The sequence below is a fragment of the Haemorhous mexicanus genome, chromosome 1 (genome assembly GCF_027477595.1).
Source record: "Haemorhous mexicanus isolate bHaeMex1 chromosome 1, bHaeMex1.pri, whole genome shotgun sequence".
Lineage (NCBI taxonomy): Eukaryota > Metazoa > Chordata > Aves > Passeriformes > Fringillidae > Haemorhous > Haemorhous mexicanus.
This window is the reverse complement of record NC_082341.1, coordinates 122,938,043-122,959,525: the sequence shown is the minus strand read 5'-3', so window position 1 is coordinate 122,959,525 and position 21,483 is coordinate 122,938,043. Positions and strand designations below refer to the sequence as shown.

The window sequence follows — 21,483 nt, the reverse complement described above, 5'->3', positions numbered from 1 at the left end:
ATTTTATTTTAAAAAAACCAAACAAACAAACCAAACCAAAACGCAAAACACACTCAACCCAAAATCAAACTAGCAAATTTTGGCCCTGATAGGGTTATCTTCTTCTGATGACATTTCTTGGGCAGCACCCTTTGGGTTGTCTGCATAACCAATACAATCCCAAAATCCAAATGTATTTGTGCACACAGAGTAACGTGCATTATTAGGCATTATGGCTCACAACAGAGCTCTAATATGGTAAAGGACACATGAAAATGGTCTGTCAGTTAAACTGGTTATAATGGAAATGCCAAGGGTAAAGCAGAGATGTACTTAGTGCATGTTTAATGCTAGGCATGTTTAGTCAGTTCGTTTATTTAATATTAGTCTATTCATTTATATGGTGAAGTATTCTTGCCCCAGGTCATTGCTGAATCCCAGATATTCCTGCAAAAAGAGCACAGCTTGAAAAATTGTTTTGTACACAAGAAAGGGTAGGGACCCAAAAGGAGCTAATACAGAGAGTGTAGTTGTAACACAAATGCTAAGCATTAAAATCAATGGTTGAATTGAAAGGAATAAATATATTTTTCTGGAATGGGCTGGGCAGTACCATTTAGTTCTGAGTAAGATGCAAATGTACTTGTTTCAGATTATCGTTTGTGTTGGCACACCGTGATGCCCGTGGGTAAATGACCCCCCCAAATATTTGCATACTCAATAGCTATTTTCCTACAATACACTCTAATAATTATTGCACCCTATTACCTGCTCTGTGTTAGTATAAAATTAACAATCCATTACTCCACAATAAGTTTTATAAAATATTTACAGATAGAGATCATGTTTAATTAAAATTAACTTGCCTATGAAAGCCAAATGCACTTATGATTCGCAATGACCTTTTATTACCTGCAGTCCCTTGTTTTGGCTGGATGATTGACAGCTTGCTGTTTGGCTACCATGTTGTATTTCAGCTGACAAGACTTTTCATTTTAACTCAATTTGCCTGCCTATCACAAGCTGGTGGCAGGCCAGGCTCAAGTCACCCAGCTTTGCCTCAGCAGCTTGCTCTATTTCTCATTAGTACGCATTTATTCAGTGGAAATTGGAAGACAAATGCTTGAAGGCATGTGAACTAAGTATAGCAAATTAGGGTTTAAAGACTGAATATTTATAAGTATATTGAAACAGTTTTAAAAAAAAAAAGTCTAGAATGAATTGGAAGCTGAGTGCTAGCTTTAGTATAAGAGAAATGAAGAGAGAAGTGGGAGGATTCTAAGAATAACAATACTATGAGATATATCTCTGTCTTCCCCCCTCCTTCTCTCTCTAGAAAAGATGTAAAATCTCTCTGACAACACCTTATCAAACAACAGCCTGGCTTCTTTATGTAGCGCTTGCACAGTGAAGTTTAGCATCTCATGTGTGTAAGAAGGGGGGAAAAAAACGAGGGTCATGTTCATTTGCTGCTTGGTTATCCCTTGGTATGCTTTAAATTGCCTTGTTTGTTCGGCACAAGCACAGAAACAGATGTTGCTCTACCGTGCTGGATAATTTACTGTACCTCACGGTGCAGAATGGAAGGCCTCCCAAGCTACCCAGCTGGTCTGTCAGCAGCGATGGCTGGTGTCTGCTGAACTATGACAACTGCAAGTAAAGGCTGCAGTTTTATTGTGCAGTTGTCATTCCTCTCAATGTATAGCTCTGGCATTTGTGGAAAGCTGACTGTCTATTTTTTTAATGCGAGCCTGCAAAGCCATATAAGCTCCATTCTCCTTTGTTGATCATAATGTGACTCATTACTTTTGTCATCTAATGATTATCGGCATGATCGCTCAGAGCGAGAGCCAAGCTCGCCTTCCACACATAACTGGTACTGGAAGGTAAAACAGATTTGTCATTTACGATCTGACCGCTAAGCCACACTTTGTGCTCCATTATTGTGATTAACTTCTGCATAAGATATGCTGCCCAATTGTCATTTGAGATCCGGCAGCGGGCAGGGACTGCCGCGCTTTCTGGGAGGATGTCCGCCGATAGGATGTGACCGCATTGCTTGGATGGTTAAATGCGCTGCTATTTTGCCGCGGCACTTTATAATTATTTCTTTTTTTTTTTCCCCTCCTTCCCTCTTTCTCATTTGATTTCTGCTGTCTCCACGTATGTCACCACCATTTCCAAATGGTGGACTGGTACAAAGCTACCAGCTTCATTTTCTGCAGGTTGAAGGCAGTCTGGAGCTGAGGCTGGACCCTTCCTTTGTACCGCGTAAAGTTTTGTTGCCAGAGCACTGCCAGTTGAAATCTATCGTGTCAGGTGCCTTGTGGCTATCCGCAGTAGAGGCCATCTTCTGGAACCAGGGTTCTTTTCTGGCTTCGTCACCAACAAGCCGATTTGACTCTGCCTGATTATAGTAACGAAGGCAGTCCAAAAGAATATGCACAGACTCACTGTACGTCACATTGAATCACGGCACTGGCCACACAAAGCTGACCGCAGCCTCATTTCTTTAGACAAATGCATGCTTAAGGAAAAACCTCCTGCAAGAAAGCATCCAGGGCCACTTTATTTGCTATGCATGCTGCACCAGATTTAATTTTTAGTGAAAGAACGTTTGTTATTATTTTTTTCAGAGGCATCTACACTGGGTAGCTACTGTCTCTAACAAACTAACCTTTTGGGTGCAGCAATTGCAGTGCCTTGGTGAACACTTAGAGAAGGCTTATTTGATATCACAAAACATAAAGGCAGACACAAATGGATTGTTACATGCAAATGAAACCCTATTTTAAGCTATTTTTCACACTAATGATTAGAAGGAATCAAGTCACATATAACAGTGCCCATACACACTGGTGGAAAAATAGTCAGTTTTGATTACAAAGTGAGAGATGCAGCCCTAGACAGGAGCTACATGCTGATATACATGCTATCAGAATGATTTATGCAAATTATGCATATTATTCCCAAAGGAATTCCTCCTCAAACTGCCAGGATAAATTGCCGGAAATTAGCCATAAAATCTGTCGTGCTAGGAGCAAAAGGTGAAGGCCACTGGGAAAGCAAGGACATTCAGCTTCTGGAGCCTTCCAGGATGTGATGGTGGAGACAGAAGTCTTGCTTTTCCCAAACCTGAAAGGACTATGTTTTGTTTCCTCTAGGCCAATTAGAAGTGTCTTTCTCTCTTAAAATTACTAGGCAAATAATGAATTGCTTTCATTCACTCTGACCACAACAGACACTATAATTTGGCAGCATAGTGCATTGAAAAGAAAATGCATTTAAAATTTCTCAGAATGACTAGAGAATTAACAAGCAGAATGATTTCTAATGTATAGTCCTACCATTAAATCCAACAACTTTCAAAAGGCAAGCTGAACAGCTCCGTGGATGCTTTCACTGGTACTTGTTTGCAACCACCAAAATATATGTAAATGCATAAAGCGTTCATGTCTTTTGATTGCGTTGTTTTCAACACGATGCCTGAATAATGACTTTCCACCCAAAACCTGGTGCTGCTTACAACCGACAGGATTTCTCATCTCCATCAGGGAGAATCACTTCGGGAGGCTCAGCAACCCTGACTGCCCCACCCCAACCCTGCGGGCCTGTGTATTGCCTCCTCCTGGTCTCTGCTTTATGTTTGGTTCTGCTTGTGTGGTTTTATCCCTTTTTTTTTTTTTTTCCCTTTAGCCTGCCCTACTAAACTCCTGGAGAATCAGCAGCCGTAGCCATGTATAACTTCCAGTCATCTCCCATATTTCTGATGCTTCCCCCCTCCCCCCTTTTGTTTAATCGCAGAGAGTGCCTTAAACGAGAGTTTACGAATGTGCTCATCCTCTATGAACATCCGCATCAGCCAAGAGGATTTTGTTCTCAAGCTTGAAGGGAATCAAGAAGTCGTTTTGAGGAAAGGAGACTGGATAGCCCTTTACCCGCAGATTTTGCACATGGACCCTGAGGTCTATGAAGATCCTAAGGTAAACATTCAGCTGGTGCTACTCTTCCTACTCCAGGCACATCGAAGCAGCCAAGCCTTTTGTGATCGGTGGTTGTTGTTTTTTTGGTTTTTTTTTTTTTTTACTGCTGTTCCTTCTTGTGGAACAAATCTTCCTAGTTTCAGATGTATTTTCTAGGGCCCTGCAGGTCAAAGGATTCATGGCCTGAAGAGAGAAATATGGTGATGAGACTGACTGCGACTGCTTTCAAAGGAATTGACAATTGCACATTGACTACCATAAACTTTAGGCTAAATGTGGGCTTTGTTTGGCAGTGGATCATTTGATACCCAAGGAGGGCTGAATAATAGAAGGTGGTTTAAATAGCAAATAATGTGGGCCATTTAGCTAAGTGCCCGCAAAGCATCATTGACTCTCTGAAGCCCTATAATAGCAGTGTCTTACTTGAGCCTTATGCTTTTTCACCTCCCTTCGTAGGGATTCACCCCTTCTTGATCAATTAGAGTGTTGTGAACTTGAGACTGTAAAGCTGTTGCTCTGCAGTGAAGCTCGGAGGGTAATTGTGTCATCTCCTTGTATTTTTCACTGACGCTCAAGTTAATGAATATCAAAGACTCAAAATTAATCCACCCTGCCTCAGCTGTAATACAGCTTCAGAAGTTCACCACCTGCATGCAAATTGAATAGTCCTCCTCTCTGCTAGGTTGCTCCCTAGATTGCTGTCCCCAGCCCAGGGTGCCACAGAGGAAGGGCAAGAAAGAGCAAGGGTGCACGCTGAGGCTGTTAAATGGCTTGTCTGCCTGAGAGGCAAGAGCTTGTACCTCATCCATTCCTCACCCCTATTTTCCTAAGCAAATGGCTGTCTCCCAGCCATGCTGATTTCCATCCTTGGCATTTGAGCCAAAGAAGAAAGGAACTGGATGTTTTACATGTTTATAGAAAGCCCGTGTTAGAGACGTTGCTCCGTGAAGCTCTCCCTTTCAGGAATTTAAAGATGAGAGCTTGCAAAGAAAAGATGAGATTCAAGTGCCTCGTTAGTGCAGGACAGCATTTCGTTGTGTAGGAGCTCTGCCAGCCTCAGTGAGAGGAGGTGTGGAGCATGTTGGAGTCAGCAGGAGTAAGGTATAGTCACTGAGATGAACACTGGAGCCATGTGAATGAAAATTACATTCAGGGGAGCTCTGCTGGCTGTCCCCACCCAAAAATGAAGATAAAGCCTGCAGAGAAAATCAGGGTTTTAAAAATAATTCATCTATTGGCAAATAGTTGATTAATATTTTTATCCTTAAAAAGGATAGATAACAGCTAACAAATAATCTTTTTCTTTCTTTATTTTATCCTTAACACTTTATTTTGGAGAACGTTATTGATTTGTCAAAAGTCCATCTGTTTGTTTAGGTCCTAGACCAAAAGCATCAGTGTGGAAACTGATCTCCTCCCTTATCCAATAATTGCCAGAATATATTACCATATTTCCATTGCTTGAATATATCTGCTTAGTATCAGCTCTGCTCAGCTTTCACAGTACAGCTTTAGTTCATATATTTTATCTTTTTGATAGTGAATGAGCAATCCACACATTGCAGTACATTGATTTCAGCACATGGGCCCCTCTCGAAAAGTGGGGAAATCACTGTTCTGTTTGGTTCTTAAAATATGCAGTGTGCTTTCAACAATAACTACTGAGGATCAGATAGAGATGGAGAATGAATTTTTTGAAAGGTGCAGTCTTGAGCTTGTCATGTATTTAGGGAAAACTTTTCCTGGGAAAACAGGCAGCTTGATGAGATAATTTTGTAGCAATGCTTTTTCTCCTGGATACATAAATTTAAGTTCAAGCTATCTTGTGCTTTGGCACCATATTGTGTAAGTGTGTAAGCATATATTTCTGACCTCTTTCTCCACCCATTAAGGCCTAAATAAATTAGTCAGCTTTCTATAAAGTGTGTAAGTGAAACCCTAAATTCTAACTCAGCTAGGTATAGAGCTCAGTAAATGAACTCTGCAAAACCCATAGAGTAAGTATCAGGAAACCCTGCAGGAAATCCTCTATGGTGACTTCCCAAACAAAGCTAAATACAGTATGTGATAGAAGGAGACTTAGATCAATCACTGGAGATTGCTCAGTTTTCATAATACTTGTAGCAGCTCATCCACAGAACTTCATTGCCTGCTTTTGCTCAGCGTCCTGGCCTTTTCCTTGCTGTCAGCCACCATGTCTCTTTCAGGAGACCTTGTGCATGGCTGAAAATTCCTTCATTTTTAAAAAATTGGTCTTTATTTAGTCAGTGAGCTAGCTTTTAAGGAAACACTACTCAACCCAAGGGGCTTCAGCAGCCCTGAGTTTGATGTCACTGTCATTGGCTGCATTCCTATCTCACACTTGTTTTCTGTTTTCCCTGTTCCTTAGACAGCAATCAGCAATTTATTTTTTGTTAAAAGCAATTGCAAGTCTCAGAAAGCTCTTAATATGACAAAGAAAGCATAAAGTTTGACCTAGTGTGCCTGTGTGTTCAATTCCTCCAGACACCAGAAGTGCACCTTGTGAAAACGTTTGAGTGAAGTGAAGAGCTCTGGGTTAGGTTTTTAAGCTATTGCAGTTCATATTTAGCAGTGCTTTTTTAGATCAGCAGGATTTAGAATTCAGGAAGTAAATCTTATGATATTCTGGGCTTTCATTTTTGTTACTGTGCTGCTCCAAATGAAGCAATAACTTCCTGGCAGAAAAAAAAAAAGGCTTGCTTCCTTTTGGCTGGGGTGTTCAAAGAGACTGAAAATAATTACCTGTCAGTGGAAGCAGACATAGAATCACCTTTATATTTGTGGAAAATCTAGGCCTCTGTCATTTAGTGAAATAAGCTCTTGTACTTCAGCACCCAAAGTTACATCCCCTCCAATGCACCTAGTATTTGTTCCCTTTCTCACTGACCATTTCCCCTGACATTTGTTTCTCAACAGCAAGACCTGGAGTGCATGATTTTCAGAGCCTTTAATCTAATGGGTAGATCAGTATCAGTGTATTTTTAATGGTGGTGTGAGGTTTTTTAATCAGTTGAGGTCGGTTTCTGTCTGACTGACTTGTTCCCAGCCAGCTCCAAATGGCTGCTGCTATAGCAGATGTATGCAAAGCAGGACAAATGCTAATGAGTGACCATAAGCAAGAAGTGCCTGTCATTTTTATTCAAAGCATGCAGGAGGGTTTTGTAAGTGGTTAATTTGCCATTGACTGAGTGAGGATGCCAGATCTCCTTCATTCAAAAACACAAATTATCTCTAAACAGGGATCCTGCTACTCAAAAATAGTCAGAAATATGTTCAATTTACGGCATGTAGGTTACAAGTGTGACCTCAAGCCTTACTTGAAAACACCCTCTTTGTAATGGTCAGTCACTGGCATTGTCCTGCCTTGCTCACAGCTTCTGCAGCAAAATATTTGAAGGTAAGATGTGGCAAATTAAGCAACAACCATCTCCAACTGAAAGGAAAACTGACTGCAAAGCGCTGGAGTTTTCGAATGATCTGCACCATTCAGTGCAAAAGAAGGATGGATTTTGCTCTGGCTTGCAAGAGCAAAATCGGTGCAATGCATTAATTTATTCATAGGCATTTGCAGAATTTTGCAGATTATCCTTACTCATGATGTATGTACCACACTGAGTGTGTATGATGCTTTACAAGAAAATTGTCCTTCCACTAAGATTCATTGTCCCTGCTACACAGCGGTCAAAATCTAATTACAATCAATATAGGCCAGACACTCGGTGGATGAGATGAGGAAGTTGAAGGAGCTTGATGTAAAAAGACTAAACTAAATAAGTGGATTTAAAGAGTGTTCTTTGCAGGGAAGATAATGTGAGTTAATGAAACTTGAGGGAACCAACTAAAAAGAAGAAGCTGTCAGCTCCTTGTCTTCCTCTTTATCTTATTTTCTGGGTTTCAGACGCGTTACCATTGTGCAAAGAAAGCAGCTCATGTAACTGCCTTGTTAGATATCACGCTGTCTCTCTCTTTCTCTTTCATTTTCAGGAGTATAAGTTCGATCGATACATAGAGAATGGCAAGAAGAAAACCGCATTCTACAAGGCAGGAAGAAAACTGAAGTATTTCCTAATGCCCTTTGGCTCTGGGATCAGCATGTGTCCGGGGAGGTTCCTCGCAATGAATGAGATGAAGATGTTTCTTTTCATACTATTGTCTCATTTTGATGTAGAACTAGCAGAAAACAAAGCTGTCAGACTTGATAACAGTCGCATGGGCCTTGGTATCCTCCTGCCAGACGTTGATATTGCCTTTCGTTACAAGCTAAGGTCCTTAAGAAATTGAGCAGCTGCCTATATGCCTTCCACTAATCTCCGTGTTTGCTCTGTTTCATCACTCAGCTTTATATTTTTGGAAACGTTTGCTTTTCCCTCTCTGCTTTTACCTCCTCCCTCTTTGTTTCTAAGGAGAAAAGCCGTTGGGCTGGAGGTAAAGACCAGATGCAGGGACGTGCAGCCTCAATTTGTCCTGCTTGAGTTGTGAGAAGTGAGGTGACGTGACAAGAGTCTGGTGAACTAAATAGCCCAGCATCTCTACAAGGTGCATCCCCATACTCTTGGCTGTGAGATGAGCAGGATTTACAGGGAGGATGAATCCAGGCCACTTACATGAATATCAGCATCTGCTCATACAAGCATAATAACAAGAAAGGGGGAGCTTCTTGTGATTATTATCCTAACTTTATATTTACTTTATTTCTTTCATGGTGTTGATAGTCTTAGCCCTTTATTTGGGAGATGTGATGGAAGTTGTGTGGGGTGGTGGAGGATGATTTGCAAGAATGTCTTACTGACAACACATTTCTAACTTCAGGTTTATGTACTGATGGTGAATGCTTTGCTTTCTTGCTCCTTTTCCTTTTTTTTTTTTTTTTTGGGTGCAGTGCAAAAATTTAAAATATGTGATTTCTTTTCTGCAATCATTTAAAGTCAGAAGAGAAGTTCTGTTGATTTTAATAGGCTCTCGATCAAGCCTAAATTATCTATTTTGGCTCTTGAGCCCCCCCCAAAAAAGCATGTTGTTCAGGGAGAAAATATAGAAGCCCATTTGGAATTATTCTATCACCTCAAAAATTAGCTTCTCTTTCTCTCACTGTTTCTTAGTAACATGTTCATGCATTTGTTTTGACCATTTCTTATGTTTCTTCATTTCTCCAAAAAGGCAAAAGAGAAAGAGGGTTTCAAGGGCAAGTGTGGTACCTAAAAATGTTTTCTAACATTGTTTTACCTTGCCTAAGTTGTGCATAGGCAGAGTAGTGTGACCTGTGTTTGGAAACAGACTTGTCCATCTGCAAATTGGAAAACAGGCTCTTCCCTGGGGCCAAAATTTGAGCAACTGAAAACCCTGGGCTGCCACAGAAGTTTATACTGGCTGCCCAACCTGCTTCACTGGGTGCCCAGCTCTTGTTTGGAAAATTAATTTCCTAGTGCTCAAAATCTGAGAGTTTAGACCCTGTCTCTCTTCCCAGCCATCACTTCAGAGATTGATGAGGATTCCCCTGGCTGTCCAGTCTCAATTTGCCAAGATGATAATTGTAATGGCAGAATAGTCACATCTGTGGGCCTTGCCTTGTGTTCCAAATAACATCTCTCTTTGGGATGTGGCAGAGTGAGTCTTTCAAAATCAGAAATTCTACTAATCTATATGCACTTGATGGCCTATGGATGAAAACTACTACCTACATACTAAGAATTATTAATTGTTATTTTTGTAGAAGTCTGTTCAGTTATTTGTGTAAAGCACATATCCTAAATAAGCGTCAGCATCAGTAGAAAGACTTTCAGAGATTGGTACAGCCACATTCCAAATCATCCAAGAAGGAAATTGTGGTTTTGTGAGATATATCAGATAAACATTTTCTCTTCATATATAGTATCAATAATGTCTACAAATTTGGAGTACACTTACATTAAATGGGCTTTACAGTTGATTAAATGCTTTAACTTTACTTCAACATTTAATCAACAACAAAAGCTGATTATTGTTTTGTGCCACAGAGTAAAATTGTTTTTTATGGAGACATTCTTGTACTCAGGTTACTTACTCCTGCGGTTACTCTGTTGAAGCTACTCTGTACTCAGCTGTAGCTCACAATCCAGTCTGGACATTAGAGACTGGTTTATTGAGGGAGGGAATGTTGATATCATTACACTGTTGACTGTATTCCATTATTGCTTATATGTAAGCTGTAAAATGTCTCATGCTACAATTATGATGAATCCTTCTTTGGCATCCAACTTTAAAACAAACCTGAAGCAACTGCGAAAAAACCAGTGGGTATTTGTTTTAAACAGAAGCCTCTTTTTTATAATTGTATTCTGGTTTTAGGATTTTGAATTAGAGTATCACTGGCTGCTGCATAATTTGATAGGGCATAACAGGACTGTGCCAAAAGTACATGCAAATCATTAGTAGTTTCAGATTAACTGCTGATCAATGTGTATAGTATCTATTCTGAAATTAAAAGAGGAACTCAATTGTCTCCAAAGCAGCAAATTAAATCTGTATGGTATGCTCCATTTGAAAAAAAAGAGAAAAGGGTCAGAATCTTTCCCAGGAGTTGGATGAAACCTATATGAAGCTGCTTGGAGACCTTGCATCAGAGTTAGAGAGCACCACACAAGAGGCCAGCATTCTGTTGGGATAAAAATTGCTTGCTCTTTTTGCTCAAGAACCAAAATAATCAAATGCAAGGCAGGGTCTGCTCAGCCTGGCCTGGAATTGTGTCCCTGATAGATTAGTTTGGCTGGTAAGCACTGCATCACTACCTTGGCACACCTCAGCTGCTGAGGAAGAAAGCCTTGCTCCCAGGTAAAGCCATGAGAGCTGGAGCTGGACAGGGACATTAGAACATTCTGATCCATGTATTCAGCAACTGAGGAGGGGACATATTGAGAGTCAGCAGCTGGTCTGACCAGGAGGGATTCAGTCTCCATGGAGCAAGGCTGAAGGCCCATGGTGTTGGTATTCCTGGTCAATAAGCTGAGACAGCACAACAGGGTGTAGCATCCCCAAAAATCCCAGCTGGAGCCAAGCTAGGTGCAGGGTGCTGTGCCAAGAAGAGCATGTTTCATTGCATAGGGCACAACACCCTTTTTGATAACCTCCTTGGCTGCAGGACCCAGGATTGTGCAGCTCTGAGTGTCTGTCACTGGAGCACGAAGAGGCAAAATCATCCAGGCAGAAAGAGCAGTGCTCTTTGCCAGCGTTCAGGTGCCAGTGGGGCTGCAGGGCAGGGTGGGAGGAGGCAGACCTGGGCTTCCCTCTCCCACCTTTCCACTTCAGCAGAGGGGTCTGCCCTGCCAGCCCAGCAGTACCTTCTGGGGGCATCCACAGACCTGGCAGGTGCAGGATCAGGCAGGAGGAGCACATGGGTACCCCCTGAATTCCTCTGCTGTTCCTTGATGAATTGGTGCACTCGCCCATCAGTCTGAGATGTGACTTGGCTGGTCACTGCCAGCCTCTGACTGTAAGTTGTTGGTGTCTGTGGCTGTATCAATAGTATCTTCTGCTATTGAAAAAAAAATATAAGCACCTTTTTTCTCATTTAAAAAAATAGATTTATTAAGTCAGTCTGGCCCTTTATAGCACCCAAGAAGAAAGTTAATTTATCATGAACTAATGTGAATGCTAAAACATAGTTTTTTAATTATTCCTCTTATTTTAATTTACAGATTGAATGTTCTCCATTTTCATGCTGGCACTTAGTACTGCTAAATGCTATTATAAACTTTTTAAAATGTTCCATTATATAGGAAACCATCTAGTATATGTGTACCTGTTTGCAAATTAGATTTTCAAATCTCTGTCAGTATGTCCTAATGTAATAATACAAAACCATGTAAGAGTTGTTCTTTATGCTTTTAAGCCAGTTGCATGTCACTATTTTTGGCATTGCTATCTTTATGAATAATTACTGGTCTGTGAATTTTTCTTGTAGAATTTTACATGATCTTTTATTTTGTCATTATTGAATGGTCATTCAAGAGATTGTGAAGTGCTCTTAACTTTGCAAACTCACAATTTGTATATAGATGAACAATGGCTAGGTTCTACTTTAACAGTTAATATCCATTGTTCAGGTTCCTAGATCAACTAAGGTACTTCTGAGCAAGAAAATAGAAATTTCATTATTTTAGTAATCTAACATCTTAAAGGAATTTTGTATTTCAAGGGCACAATAAAAGGAATATATCTATTTTAATATTGAATGATTGTCTGTGGTATTTTTTCCAGCTTATATTTATACTTTTCTCACAGATTCACAGCTATTGCTTTAATTTTTAAACTATTATTTCAACATTCTACATTTTTCTGGTCTTGGCAGATAATTCTGTAATGAAAAAAAAAAACCCCTTTAATTCAGCAGTGAAATACAGAAACTCATCTGAATATTGGAAAGTATCGTGTCTTTTTTATCACACACACCCCCACCCCCCCCTGCCATGAAACATAAGCCAATTCTCATCAGGTGAGACAGAAAAAGTGGTACTTCTGACACTTCTGACATTCTTAGGACATTATTCAAAATTAATATAAAGATCTGCAGTCCACTAGTGATTCCTAAGTACAACTCCTAGGCTTTTACTTTTGCAAACCTCCATGCAGTGCAAGATGTACTGCCTAAAGTAAAATATTCTGTCTTCACAGATCATTCATTTTAAAAGGGGATATGAATGAAATTGTTACGATGCACAGCAGTGCACCAGCAAAGCAAAACTTGGCTTTTCTAGGTATCGCTGTAGCTGCTGAGTTCTCCAGGTATTTAATAGGAATGTTGTACCCTAAAGTCATCAGTGTTTCTTCATTCCTTCGTGCAGAAATGCTTGTCAGGTTTGTCCATGAGGGTTATTGAAGATGCTTCCTAGAGAAGACAGACCTGCAGCATTTTCTGGGTTTGGTTAATGTGTATGTAGCTGTGCAATTGTTCTAACTCCAGGTTACATTAGAAGTTACTGAAATTAAATTAAATTAAAATAATTTTATAAATTAAAAAGTGGCATTGTTTGAGATTTCTTGAAGGACACATTTCTGAGTGAGCTTTCCATAATGGTCTGAAAGATAGTTTGAAAGGAAGGAGTTAGTGAGACACCCCCCCAAACACTGTATTTTATCTAGTATTGGATTTGATACTGGGTTGACTGCCTTGATGTTACTTGTATAGCACTGTATTTTAAAACTGTTCAAGGTATCAAATTATGCATATGCTTAACTCATATGAATAGAACTATGCTAACTGCCAGACCATAGAAAGTGAAGTATTTTCCTGTCTACTACCTAAACCAGCTTATGTATCCTGGCTAGTCATGTCCCCATACCTACTACATAATAGAAAAATTACCTCATTACAAAAACACCCCTCAAAGGTATGTTTATGAAAGTATTGTGATCCTTAAGTTATTGTCAATATTTATAGTTAGCAATAAATATGAAGAAATATATAAAAGCATATAAAAAAAAGGCAGACAATATTCCATTTTAAAGTGAAAGCAAGGAAGCTGTGGTGGGATGTTGATCCTCATATAACAGTTCTGTGTTTATTCTATGCATCAGGCTTTCCTGGGGTTTCATGTACTGAGGGGGTATGAGTATATCATTCATAATAGTAGAAATGTGCTCGTCTTCAAAACTATTCACACCAAAAAAAATAATCGAAAGTAGCCTAAGCTTCAGCTGTTCTTGCTAGAACCCTTGCGGGATTCTTTCTATCTTCAAAGATTTGTTAAACCCATTTTGACACTAACGTGTCGGTTTATTTTTCTTTTCCCCAAAACCAGCAGCTATGAGTGCAGAAAAGTTGAATAAAAGTCTAAGTTCTGGCTACAGGGAGAGCAAAAGTCAGTAGGCAAACACCCTGTGATGACTTTTGACAGCGACTTCTTCCCCATCAGCTCATCCTTCCAACTACCTCTTTCTTCCAAACAGTTTAGTCGCTCGCTAATCTCCTACAGGCAGCAAGTCTTTCCCTGTCTAATTTCCATCTTGCGAGCCAGTGAATCGCCTCTCTTCACAGCGTATCTTTCAGTTGCCTTTAAAAAAATGAATTCTTTACAGCAGCCTCTTGCAAAACCGGCTTCGCAGGTGGCTGCAGCTGGGAGAAGAGCCGCCTCGCTAAAGCTTTGAACCTGAAAAGCGGATGGGCATTAGTTGAGCTAGTGGAAGCACCGGGGGATGCTGCCGGTCCGGGATGCCCCCGGCCCGCGGCGGCGGCGGGGACCCGCACCCTCGCCCGCCCGCATCCCCGTCCGCTGCCCGCTGCCCGCCGGGCTGCCGCCGCCGGCTTGTGCTCCCTGCGCTCCCACCTCCCCCGGCCCGCGACAAAAATCAGGGGAGAGGGGCGTGAGGAAAGACTCCTGCATGCCCCTTCCTGAAAGCATCACGAGCTTCCAGGGGTGCTGCAGTGGGACAAGGGGACGGGACCCCCGAGGAGGTTCCTAGGGAAGCGGTCTGGGTGTTCGGTGAGTTTGGACGGCTTCGGCTGGTGGAGAGGAGGTTAACTCTGGAAAGGCGATTGTTTTTCCCTAATCCTCAATTATGAAAATTTAAAAATAGTATTAAAGGGGCAATCTGTTCTGCAACTTCTCGGAAGAAATAATTGTTGATTTAGATAAGCACTGATCCCTTCAGTGTTTGATGAAGACGTTAATTTATGGCTGTCTAGCAGTTTATGGCTGTCATTAGATTTTCAGCTTTGTCTCTCTTCGAAATGTATCTTTATTTTTTCTTTTAATCCGAGACAATTACGTAAGAAAACGGTTATGTTTGATCTAAAATACATCATTTTCCTATAGCATTTCAAATTATTCACAGATCATAGTTCTTATATGTGCATATATGAATTTAAAAATACAGCAGTAAAGTGCTTGAAACAGACCATAAATTTGCTTCCTATTTTATTACACGTCTCTGAATCAGGTTGAGAGGACAAGGGCAACTAGGGGCTTGGGGAAGGATTTAACCCTTCCCGAGGCTGGAGAACGAGCCGAACCAGACCAAATTCCCCTCCGGAGCGCTTCGGGGGCGGGTGTGGGCGGGCTGGGTGACACCGAGCTGATGAGTGACCAGGGGTAAAATGGGGCTGGCTGCAGCTCTGTGCTCATTTAGCAGATGTCCTCTCTGCGACGTGGAGGGCTGCTAGGAGCCCCCGGGTGGGGCTGGGAGCCGGGGCAGCCGTGCCGGCTCCGGCTCCCGGCAGCGGCTCCCGCCTTTGCCCCAGCTCCGGCGGGATGGCAGCGCAGGAGCGGGCACAATCGGCTTAACCCCTGCGACGCCTGCCTAAACCACGCTCAAAGCTTCAGGGAGAGCCTGCCCTACGCCCTCCATGGGCTCCGCTAGTGCCGGAGCTTTCCCAGGCGGGGCCGGGCCCCGATGGGCAGCAGCGGCCCCGCGGAGCGGGCGGGCCGCGGGGCCGGGGCCGCCGCGGGGCCCAGAGCGACTTCCCCAAACTTTTGTCCCGCTGCAAGGAGCTCTTCGCCGATTGCTTAGAGCCTCAGGATCAGTCTGGCCTGTGGGCAGCAGCGGTGCGATCACAGTTACAAATGATCTGGAGAGAGTTGGGAGTCCCGGCTCGTTTGTTTGTTTTACTCCCCAACAGCCTCCCCCCGCCACCACCACCACCAAAAAAAAAAAAAAAAAAAAAAAAAAAAAAAAAAAAAAGTGTTAATTGCTGTAAAGTTTCCGAGCACGTGGATAATTTACTTCGACTGCTGAGTTTTAATTAAAAGCAAACTTATTTATGTTTCTGATGTTTATATTACGCGATTTAATTACGTGTAGAGGCAGCGTCTCACTTTTTCCCCCCTTCCACCCTAAATCACATTTTCATTAAAGGTTTTAATAAGAAAACTCACTTGACCACTATTCATTATCTAGTCCCCTCCATGCACACAAGTTCACTTACCCATTCATTTATTCACTTACTCATTCCAGCAGATCCGCTGCAACTGCTGCTAGCAGGGATGTGAACACTCATAATTATTTGTCAAAGTCTGGAAAGTGTATTATCCCTTCTTCTAGTGGTAATTAGTTACCATAGCATCTAATACGTAAATGTGCCCAGAGCACACCATTAACAGTTAAGCGGAGGATTCAATTTAACACATGATTATATCTTTCATAAGTCATTACATTAGGAAAGCCAATGTCACTCATGCTGGGACAATCTAAGCTCCGAGCCGGGGTAAGGGGCCGGGGAAGGAAGCCAGGCTGGGCGACAGGGGCAGAGGGAGCTCCGGATGAGGCTGAGGGAGATCCCGGTTCGGTGGGGCGATTGGAAACGGGAAAGAAGCTCTTTAGAAAGGGTACATGTTCATTTCTGGCTAAGTGATCTGTCAAGCTTTAAGGCGGGAGGGGGAGCCTCTCTCCTCCCCCCCAGCCCGGCACACATTACGCTTGCATTGGCAAGACCTGCTCAGGGACTGGCCCAGTGGCTTCGCGCCGCTTCCCAGGGAGGATGCCCGGCGCAGCGCGACAGGAGATTGGGGCCAAGAGTGGCAGCACCTCTACCTGGCACGGACCCCTCGCTCCCACCGAAGCAATCGAAAAGGAAGCAAGAGAGCCCAAAGTCGGGCCGCAGCGGTAGCCAGGAATGACAAATATTTTCATTCTGCTGTCCCGTCGCTCCGAGGCAGAGGCAGGCGAGAGAACGGTGAGCGGACAACCCGCTCCATGTGCCACAGACCTCGCTCCCCAGAGCCGGCGGGGAGCACTCCAGGCCCGGCCCGCACACTTCGGACCCTGCCCTCGGCCACGGGAGCCGGGAGGCAGGGCGTGGGCCTCCCCCAGCCCCTTGCCTTCTCCCCACCTTAGGTCCCGCCCGCTCCAGGAGTTTGCTGGGACCTGGCTTATTTTCCCCCACCCCACAGCCGGGCAAAGCCGAGCAGCGCCCGCACCTTCCAAGGGAACCTCTCCGGGAAGGAAGCCCGCTCGGTAGCCAGAGACATTAAGCGGTAAATATTGCAGCAAATGTGTCCTGCGATGTTATATGCACGAACACACACTCACACAGACACACACACAGGCACGCACCACGCCAAGCTGGTGGCGGTGGTTAATTCCTAATCAGAATGATGGACAGCAGAGACAGAACAATACAAACTAATGGCTGTGTTGCTGATCACTTTACCCCTTGATTAAAGACACCCAATTATGGCGCAGAACAGTGTCGTAATTATGTTCCTTAATCACATCCAGGAGGTTTAATTGCCTTAACGATGTGTTTCATTAAATGAATTTAGGTATTATAGTCGACAGTTTTCATACACAGTTGTTTTCAAATTAACATAATATTAGACATCGTCATGGAAATTGTTTTAATAATCATAATTAGACGCACCCAGCCTTTGTCTAGTAAATGCTGAGAGACGCTTCTCCTTGCGCCTGGGGGTTGATCTGCCCACCCTCTCTGGGCTGCCTTCCCACAGCTCCGTGGCACTTTACAGTTATGTTTCCTGAAAAGTTACAGGTTCTGATTAATCTTTTTTGATGGGAAGTGGAGCAGAAAATATTTATACCCTTCCCCCGCCTGTGGTGCTGCCGTTGGGAGAGGCGGCTCCGCGGACACCCGGCGCCGGCCCGGGCCGCCCGAAGGGAGGGGGGAGCCGCAGGACAGGGACCCCCAACCCGGGCTTAGCGCCGAGCAGACAGCCTGGGGGGCTGCGTGCTTACCCTGCCCTTGGCTGTGGGGCAGGGCCGAGGGTCCACGAGGGGAGGGGCGGCTCCAAAACTCCGGCGGGTTGGGAGGAGGCAGGGGGGCGGTCCTGCAGCGCTCCCCGCGGCGCATCCAGCCCCACGGCTCGGGGCGGGCGTGGAGCCGCGGGACGGGCGGGCAGGGCCGGGCAGGGCCGGGCAGGGCAGGGCCGGGCGGAGGGCTGCCTGCCACGGGAGTGGGAGGAACGCAGCCAGGGAGGAAAAACTTCTCGCTTCCCTGCCTGGGACACCCAGAGCCGGGAGTGGGGTGACGGTGAGGGTACTGGGGCGCGCTCAGAGCAAGGCAAAGGAAAGAAAACGACCCACCCCCACCATCCACCTCCTTTAATCTGGATGGATATGTTTAACAAAGCACAGCGTAATACAAGCGTTTGTTCAAAATATTTTAATAAAGATTCTTTCCGACATAGATACACATACAAACGATCGTACATTGCTGTCATAATCTGATTGACCTATTTAATATATATCACTCTTTACACATCCGTGACCTGCCAACAGATCCATCATGGCTCCTATTTTGCCATCCAACCTGACAGTCCGAATTTGTATTATCTGCAAGTAGTGGAAAAAAGCAGGACTGGTTTTTGAAAAGAAAAAATAAAACAGAAAATGGAAAAAACCCCCTTGATTTACAAATGGCAGAGAGACAGCCACCCAGCCATGCAAACTCAAACTGAAGGCTCACTTTGGGTAAATAGCTACTTCTTGCTTTTCATCTCTTATTTTTCTTAAAAAAAAAAAAAAAATTAAAAAAAATTAAAAATCAAAACCCACCCCCCACATCCCCTGAAAAAGGAAGAGAAGAATTCCACGCGTTCTGTAAATTAGCCTAAAGTATTTAAAGTATTTCAACTTAAATAATTATCCACAGTCAGAATAATTTACATACACATTAAAAGCGGTTTAAATTATACCTTCGAAAACACAGCGCCTGGGAAAACACTGGCTTGGCAAGTGTTCTTGTAGCAGCTATTGCTCTGATGCCTTGTAAAAGTAAATAGTTATTACCTGTTATAATGCAAAGAATACCCTTTCAAAAATCAGTTGGTTGAGCAATTAAGAATACACTTTTCCTGTAATTTTTGGACTGAAGCAATTTATTAAAGCTCAATTTAAATACAGGGATGATGCAACTTAAAATTCAGATGACCTTTCATAAACCTAAGCAGCTCGGATACATCAACATTTCTGGTTATATGTTGTTGGCAAATAAATGTTTTAAACACTTGGCACACAGTTTAAGTTAATCCATAAACAGAATTTTAGAAGCATTTAAAGTAACTGCACATAAGACCCATGACCTTAACACATGATAAATATTGTTGGCGTGGAAGGGTCATTTTAAAGAATAACAAATAAATAGCATGTCTTGTTTATACATCATTGCAAAGTGGAAAGAAACAAGGTGCACATAAATATTTCTTTTAAAAATGCGATACTTTCAGCGACACGGAGTAGGGGTTTTGATCGGTTATTTTTTGTCTTTTTTTTTTAACTCTCTCGATTTTTTAAATCACTCTCACCAAACTTTGCGCATTTTCACAGGATCAAAGTTTAGAGACGATAAAAAATACAAAGTCTTCCATAGCAATGGTCCAGTCTCTTTGTTTCTGCGAGTCACTTAAATAATAAGTTTACATTTCAAGTTTGTTTGTTTCCTGGCTCAGAATAATAATAATACTGCTAATAATTAATTAAAAAAAAAAAATCTATGTTCAAGTGCCCTCTCTGATTTGTCCCCGGCGACAGCCCCGGCTCCCAGCCCGGCCTGCTATTTCCCGGCCTCTCCTTTGTCCGGAGGCGCAGCGAGCCCCCCCGGCGCCCCCCGGGCCGGGCCTTCCTTCCTGCCCGCGGCACCCCCGGCCCCGCGCCCCCTCCCCGCCGCCGCACGCACGCTGCTCGCTGCTCCCGTCGCGGTCCCGTCTCGGTGGCACCCGAGGAGAAGAGCGAGGCGAGGCGAGTCCGGGCAGAGGTGGCGGGGGCCAGGCAGCGGTCAGTCCCTCCGCCACCTCCGCGCTCCCTGGCCCGGGACCGCACCGCCGGCTTTCGCCGCTCCCCGGGGCCGCGGCGGCGGGGGGGGCGGCCACGGCGGCGGCGCTTAAGGCTTCTCCGTGCACTGTTTGCAGAGGCTGGAGGAGACGCTGTTGAAGATGGCACATTTCTCCGGGCAGGAGGTGGCGGGGGGCAGCCCGGCGCTGAAGGGGTAACCGGCCGCCTGCTCGTAGGCGCCAAGGGCGGGGTGCAGCGCCGCCGCCGCTGCCGCCGCCGCCGCGGCGGAGCTGGGCAGGGAGGCGGCCGAGATGGCCTGGCCCTGGTTGAGATAAGCCACCAAGCGCCGCATCTCCTCCAGGGCCTGCGCCTGCATCAGGATGTAGTTCTTGGCCAGGAGGAGCGTGGCGATCTTGGAGAGCTTCCGCACCGAGGGACTGTGCGCGTAGGGGATGACCGCCCGCAGCTCGTCCAGCGCGTCGTTCAGGTCGTGCATCCGCCGCCGCTCCCGCGCGTTGATGTTGAGCCGCAGCGCCTTCTGCTCCTTGGACTTCTTGCTGCCGCCGTGCCCGTGGCTGTTGGAGCAGCTGCCCTCGGCCGCCTTCAGCCCCCCGCCCCCCCCTCCGCCGCCGCCCGCCGCCGGCGAGGCGACGCGCGGGTCCCCCCCGGCGCCGCGCAGCACCAGCTCGCAGCGGCCGTCGCTGTCGTCGTCGGGGCTCTGCTCGCCGCCGCTGCTCTCGGCCACCGAGCTGCGGCTGGCGCTCTCGCCGTACTTGACGCAGACGGAGCCCGGCGGCAGCGCCAGCGGGTCGCCGCCGACTCCGGGCTGCAGCAGCGCCTCGGGCTCCGACGCCTCGTAGCAGGCGAGCGGCGAGGGCTGGCGGTCGCGGGGGTGGGAAAGGTCGAGCCCCGGGGGCGAGCGGAAGGCGGACTCCATGCGCTTGGCCGAGGCGGCGAGGCTCTTGTGGAAGAGGTCCTCTTCTGCGGGCAGCCCCAGCGCCCGCTCCATCGGCGCCCCGCTCGCCTCCGCCTCCTCCGCCCCCCTCAGCTCCCGGCCCGCTCCTCCAAGGTTCCGCGCCGCGGCGGGCGGCTCCCCGGCGTCCCGCTGGCAGAAATCGTTTCCCGGCTCCCGCCGGAGCTGCGCCGTGCCCGGCGCCGCGGCTTCCCCTTCTCTGGCTCCGGCGGCGGCTCGGACTGCGGTTCCGGCGGCTCCGGCTGTGGCTCTGGCTGTGGCTCCGGCTCGGGCGGCGGCTCCGGCTCAGGCGGCGGCTCCGGCAGCGGCTGTGGCTCGGGCTGTGGCTGTGGCTCCGGCTGCGGCTCCGGCTCGCCCTCAGCAGGCGCCGCGCTGGGGCATTGTGCGCTGCCAGTGGAGCCGCTTCCACCGTTTATCTTGCTTGGATTCACCTTCAAGAGATTTCCGGACCCATCAACCAGCAGCCGCCGCAGACGGGGGAGTCTTTTACATCATTATCTCTGAGAGTAGGTTATTATGAAGAAGACTCGCCTGTTGGGACAGAGCTTTCTACCCAATCAGGTTAACGTTTTAATTAATAGGATTAAAACGGTAACAAACAATCCCAGGCGCTATCTGGCCCTGAGTCTGAATAGTTTCTTTTCCCAGGTCTGAAGACAAGCAGCAGCTAGAGCTTTATAAGAGGCGCCTGCTCCATTATTCTCCCTGCCATCTGTATACACAGCTTAACGCATATGTTTGCAAGACGTTGTGTCCTGTTAGTAACCCAACAACTGCCTTTAGCTTGACATGTGTGGCGACTTTCACTCATCAATGAGCACACTAAAAGCC

At 45.3% G+C, this 21,483-nt stretch overlaps 2 protein-coding genes across 3 annotated transcripts in view; one reads left to right on the top strand and one right to left on the bottom strand.

Annotated features, from left to right (window-relative positions):
* LOC132335077 (cytochrome P450 7B1) overlaps positions 1 to 12,190 on the top strand; it is a 126,082-nt gene extending 113,892 nt beyond the window's left edge. For both annotated transcript variants that reach the window (XM_059861186.1, XM_059861195.1), the window contains exons 5-6: positions 3,784 to 3,962; positions 7,968 to 12,190. In XM_059861186.1, the coding sequence (XP_059717169.1) occupies positions 3,784 to 3,962; positions 7,968 to 8,264 (476 nt within the window). In that variant the 3' untranslated portion in view covers positions 8,265 to 12,190. The remainder of the gene's footprint in view (positions 1 to 3,783; positions 3,963 to 7,967) is intronic.
* A 7,570-nt stretch (positions 12,191 to 19,760) lies between these two features.
* On the bottom strand, positions 19,761 to 20,688 carry BHLHE22 (basic helix-loop-helix family member e22). Its single transcript, XM_059855987.1, has one exon. It carries the CDS (start codon positions 20,686 to 20,688, stop codon positions 19,789 to 19,791), a length of 900 nt encoding a protein of 299 aa, XP_059711970.1. The 3' UTR covers positions 19,761 to 19,788.
* Between the last annotated feature and the right edge of the window lie 795 nt (positions 20,689 to 21,483).